The 6069-nt window shown below is 35.0% G+C and overlaps 1 protein-coding gene across 1 annotated transcript; it reads left to right on the plus strand.

The window, feature by feature from the left end:
• Positions 1 to 854: 854 nt before the first annotated feature.
• On the plus strand, positions 855 to 2266 carry LOC107490307 (F-box/kelch-repeat protein At3g23880). Its single transcript, XM_016111081.3, has one exon. It carries the CDS (start codon positions 923 to 925, stop codon positions 2111 to 2113), a length of 1191 nt encoding a protein of 396 aa, XP_015966567.1. The 5' UTR covers positions 855 to 922; the 3' UTR covers positions 2114 to 2266.
• Positions 2267 to 6069: the final 3803 nt, after the last annotated feature.

Raw genomic sequence — 6069 nt, forward strand, 5'->3', positions numbered from 1 at the left:
AATTTCGAAAGAGAATTTGAGGTTGATTAAACGTGAAAAGAAAATTGCATTTGTGTAAGGAAGTTCATCACCACATTATAAAATTAACTTCCGCTAAGAAATTAACTAAAAAGGTAGTAAATTAGAGCTAATTAATTTAAAAATATTTTTTTTATAAAAAAAATTAATTATTCTATTAATTTTTATAGTTTTATAAAATTTTTAATTAAATTCTTATATATTTTTTTTAATTGAGTCATTGCACTAATTTATTTTTTAAATTAGGTTCTTATATTTTTTTTATTTGAGTTTCTGCACTAATTTTATTTTTTTAGTTGGATTCTTATATAATTAAGTCAATTACTCTTAAGAGAGACCTAATTAAAAAAAAAATTGGTACAAAAATCCAATTAAAAGGAAAAAAAAGTATAAAGACCTAATTGAAAATTTTACAAAACTACAGGGATTAACAAAATAATTAAATCTAAAAAAATTCACTACTTTAATTTTTTCAAATTTTAATTTTAAGAAAATGACAAATCGATCTTTAACTTTTTGTTCTCCAGACATTTAAGTTTCAAAAGATTTAAAAATACATTTAAATTCCTGATCTCTTCAAAATCTGGACACATCAATCCTTGAATCTAATTTTAAAAGCTCTCTCATATCTGCATCTATATCAACCAGGCAATAACAAGAATCACGTTTAATTTTTTTGTTGAATTTAATAAACCTAAATAAACATGAAAGATTAATATATCTAAATTTTAAAAAAATAAAAATTAAATTTTTAAAGATTTAAATATTCATATATCAAAAAATTAATCACCTATTTATCCTTTTTTTTCTAAAATTTAAAATAAAAAGAGGTTGGCTCGACCTCTGCTTATCGCGTTTTTCTCATTTCGAGCGAGAGAAGTAGGGTTTTGCGGCGGAGGGATTGATGAGCCCTCCTCGTGATCGAGTTGTTGAGGGGTGCAACCTGGTCGGAAGCACGGCCAAGGACCGCAATCCCCTTTGTCCAACTCTGCCGGTGCTGCCAGACGACATCCTGGTCGAAATCCTGCTGATGCTTCCTGTGAGGGCCCTTCTTCAATTCAAGTGTGTGTGTAAGTCTTGGAGAACCCTAATCTCTAGCCCCCAATTCGCCATGGACAACTTTCGTCAACGCTCATCGGCGGACCGGGATCTAACGTCGCGTTTGGTATATTACAATCGCCTCTACTACCACTGCCGAGTTGGATTCTTGCCCCTGCAACCGCTGTTCAATAGCCCATCTGCCACTACCAAGGTCGTTAGCTTCGATATGGGCTGTCGTGTTGGTGCGCTCGTTGTTAGAGGCTCCTGCAATGGTTTGGTGTGCTTGCATCATCTTCGGAGTTGTTGTCTCCGCCTGTGGAACCCTTGCACTGGATCCGCATCCCAATGGTTTCGAATTGAGTTTAACTGTTTCACTTATTATGGTTTTGGCTATGATCACGTGCATGACAAATACAAGCTTGTAACAGTGGAAGGACAATATTTGACCGTAATTTGTACATTTGGTGCAAATTCTTCGACTATCGGTCCCAAATTCCCTTCTCCTGCCGTTGGTTTGTCAGGGTCCATTGGGAAATTCGTGAGTGGCACCGGCACTCTCAATTGGATGGCAAAGCTGACTGGTTCTGCTGCTAATGAGAGGAAGTGGGTAATTCTTTCCTTTGACTTGGCAAATGAAACTTTTGGCCAAGTGCCGTTGCCTCGTCTGAGTGGCGGCGGCGACAATACTTGTGATCCAGAGCTGCAAGTCTTAAGGAACTGCCTTTGTTTTACTATAGATCATAATAATACTGTCTTCGACGTGTGGATGATGAAGGATTATGGAGTAACGGAATCCTGGATGATGATCTCGCGCGTGAAACTCTGGCGTCACAAGTACAATAATCCTTTAACACCCTTCTCCATCTCGGAACATGATGTCCTTTTGCTAATGCTTCCTGATAGAAGATTGGTTCTGCATAAATCTGATTCTGGCCTGTTATATTTTCCTCTGATCGATAGCTCAAGTGACGCCCATCACTTTCCTATATGCTCCAAAACAAATTTTCGGATCTTTTTTCTTTACCATGACAGCTTAGTTTTGCCACCACAATAACTTCCTTGATCGGAGAGTTGATTGAACTAGGCCATGATTGCTTAAGAGATTATTATTATCTTTGTTACATTTTTTTACTGTATTTATCTTATGTATTCCTATGTTTTGGTTGTTAAATTGGAACCGTAGCTGTATGAGAATTCAGTTAAGTTTCTTGGTATTCTAGCTTTAGTCAAACTAGTTATTATTCACTTTAGAGTTTAGACTACCATTTTAATTTTTAAAGCCTCAAGTCTTTGCTACATTACAATTTTACATGTTTGTTTTGCCTGAAATGACCTAATTCTATGCAAACATGGTGATTATTAAGTTACGTATGTTTATGGTATAGTGATGCACGGTTGAAGCAATTTTGTTCATTTCATAATCATGAGAATATAATAAATGAAATACTATGGTTGAAATGAGAAGAGTTGATCCATTTATTTAGTTTTTATAATTTTATCCCCCGAGTGTTGGTGGTGCGCATGATTTTGGGAGGAACCACACAAGGAACGGTGGCATATTGTTTTTGGTTTGCTTAGGAAATGAGATGTTTTCTTTGTTTACCGTTGAAAGGTCGGTTGTCTTCTTGTGTGGTGCTGTGGTGGAGAATTGTTGGATTTTGTTTCTTTGTTCAGAATGCCAACAGCAGAACTGCTATTTGCCCGTAAGTTTAGGACTAACTGGTTCATTCTTGAGTTACCTAACTCATGTTAATTTCGTAAACCTTAAAAAGGGCATTAAATTGAGTCAATTTCACACCAGATGAATGGCAGGAGAATGGGGTCTCGGTAAATGATTTTTGCCTTGTCTATATTTTGCAAGTTGATAGGATCAGGTTTGGATAGCTGGATTTGGACTTTTTATGAGTAAAGGGGATATCTATTGCTGGTAATTTCCAATACATTTTGTCCTATAAGAATGTATCAATAATAGGGAAAGCTTGGTCTTCATGCAATAAAATGTGCTTAGTCCCTCTGATGAAATGGGATGAATCATGAATGCACGTTTAAAGTTGTAGGACCAAAGGGTAGTATTTTTTATAGCAAAAGCATTAAATGCTTCAAGGAGAGTCCTTTAAGAAGGCCTTGACTGAAAAGCCTATTCAAGTTGGTTCTAAGCAGCTATCATCACTTGAAATTTTTTGCTTTTATTTCTGTTTAATTATGTGTGTGCATCTAATCCTTCAATTGTTTTTGCCCTTTTACTCTTTATAGAGCTCACTGTGCATATAGCAAACAACTTCTAGGTTCTAACCCTTACTAAAATTAACACCACTTTAATGACACTATCTCTCCTTTAAGAATATTTACTGGTACATGTTAAATTAAAAAAATTGTTCTAAACAGTTCTTATGAACAGGCAAATGGATCAAGTATTGGACTAAGTGTACCCAACTTGGATATAGATACAAGTTCCACCAATGTAAAAATATTAACTGAGATGGCTGAGGAGATGTTGAAGCAAAAGAATGTAGAGTCAGTGCTCCTTGGAGGAAAGAGAATATCAGAGCAGAGTAATTCCGAGAAACTTGACTGGTTTGCCGAGGAGAACTTGTTCTGGAATATCAGAGGAGAAGCAGCAGAATAGCTCCCAATGTTGCACTCAAGCAAATTAACCCAAAGAATGCCTAGAGTTCTAAACTATGCTCAGTACCAAGGTAAAGAAAAAGGTAACGTTTTGTTTCCTTGTTGATAAGGCTATTCTAAATCAATAAATTGTTGTTTGATAATCAAAATCTTGAACTATATAATATAGATAAAGTATTAGAACCTTGTTGTTTAATGTGATGCTATGGAAAAACATTGTAGTCTTGGGCATGGCGTATTTCATGTCAAAATTGAAGAGGCTAGTGATAAAAAGTTAACAATGAGATGACAGTGGTGGGGGACATCCGAGGTCCTGAAAAGGTTCTTCTGATGTAATAATGCACTGATACAAGTTAAAAAATTGTTATGGTAGGGTTGATGAGTGATAAGCAGTTCATTATTTTTTGCCACCATGGTAAGACATTAAATTTATCTGCTCATTTAGATCCTTTGGATTGAATTTTTTTATATTCATCAAGACACCAAGTTTAGGTCCTATTCCAAGTGAATTATTTTGTGGCCTGTCTTGTTTCCTCCTTTGGGTATATGATAAGCTGCATATCAGTATCACTTACAGCCAAACCTGACAAAATATTGGACCCTTTTGAACATTACAATGACCATTTCAATTGGTAATCTGTCTGCTATTATTCAAGCCACGTGCAGTGGTAGTTCACAGAATAAATGTTCGTAATTTAACAGCATCTCTTCAGGAGTAATTTTTTGTAGTATCATATATCAGTCTTTGCTGAATAAAAACTTGTGCTGATTTTCACAAAGCGATTTGCAAGATATAGAATTCTGAGTTGAATTTAGTCAGTGGATAATCACTTGGGCATGTTAAAATGAATAGACCAATCAAAATTTTCTTATTTACTTTATTTGGCCCAGAAAAAAATAAGGTGAGTCACTGCTCACTTGACTAAAGAACAGAAAGATCCACACTTTCTCAAATTCCGAAATTTTTCTTTCCTTCCTTAGCTTTAAGGTCGTGAATAGTTTTGCTCTGGTCTCTCTTTGTTGTCATGTTGTCCTTATTTGTGAAGCAGAACAAATTATAAGCCACAAATTGTGTCGATCCCACACAGTAAAAAGTATTGTTTTGTTCTTTTAATAAATGTCTTCATTGTTCTTCAAAATCCTTGTTATTTATTTCACATGCAAAATATTTTGATATTAAGTTCTACCTGTTTTGCAGGGGAAAACATAGGAAGCAAAAATTAGATAGCAAGAGTAAGGATAAAAGTAGAAGAAAATACAACTTAGGGAGTTGAGTGCTAAAAGGGTGGAAAATCTCTGAATACTTTGCTCATCAAGGTACATATAGTAGTCGAGGTGCCGACATCACATTTCTAAGACAGAAGTGTATAGTATATTCATATGTTGAAGCATTTTTAGGTTCAAACATGAAAACGTGGTTTATACTTTTTTTTCTTTTTCATTTTCAAAAATCAGAATAGAGGTCCATTCCTCTTTAGGGCATATTTAGTTGAAGGAAACAAATGAGGTGAAAATTATCATGCCTTGAAATTCATTTATGAATTTTCACCAGTTTTACCAAACGACAAACGACAAACCCGAGTTTGACAACCATGAGGTCAATCTTGTTTCTGATGATGAGTTCAGCTAGGTAATTGATAGTGGCGCCTCAATACATGTTACACCGAATAAGGAGTTTTTCACTTCTTATACTACTCCAGGTAATTTTGGAGTGCTTAAAATGGGTAATGATGGCTTGGCCAAGGTTGTTGGTGTAGGAGATGTTTGTCTTGAGACTAATATAGAAATGAAGTTGTTACTCAAAGATGTTAGACACGCTCCAGATGTTCGCTTGAATTTGATTTCAGATAAAAGGCTTGATAATAAAGGCTTTGTTAACACTTTTGGCTTTGGACAATGGAAGCTTATTAAAGGTAACTTAATGGTGGCTCGAGAAAAAAGTACTTCAAATTTGTATGTGATGCATGCCATAATTGCAAAAGGTAGTGTGAAAGCGATTGAAAGTAAAGAAGTTTGTAGCTTGTGGCACAGACGACTTGGTTATATTAGTGAAAAAGAACTTAACTATTTAGCTTGAAAGGACGCTCTTTCAGGTTTGAAGAATACAGAGTTGGAAAAATGTTCTCATTGCATGACTGGCAAACAAAGAAGATTATTCTTCAAGAAGCATCAACCTTCAAGAAAATCAGACTTCTTGGAATTGGTGCACTCCGATATTTGTGATTCTTTGAAAGTACAGTCTTTTAGTGAAGCTATTTACTTTATTACTTTTATTAATGATCATTCAAAAAAGTTCTGGACTTATGCTTTGAAAACAAAGAACTAAGCTTTGAAAAAGTTCAAACAATTCCAAGCTTTGGTTGAGAGGCAAACAGGTAAAAAGTT

Source organism: Arachis duranensis, chromosome 5 (genome assembly GCF_000817695.3).
Source record: "Arachis duranensis cultivar V14167 chromosome 5, aradu.V14167.gnm2.J7QH, whole genome shotgun sequence".
NCBI classification, from domain to species: Eukaryota; Viridiplantae; Streptophyta; class Magnoliopsida; order Fabales; family Fabaceae; genus Arachis; species Arachis duranensis.

Excerpts from the sequence above, each read along its gene's own strand:
- LOC107490307 (XM_016111081.3), top strand. The coding sequence starts at position 923 with ATGAGCCCTCCTCGTGATCGAGTTGTTGAGGGGTGCAACCTGGTCGGA.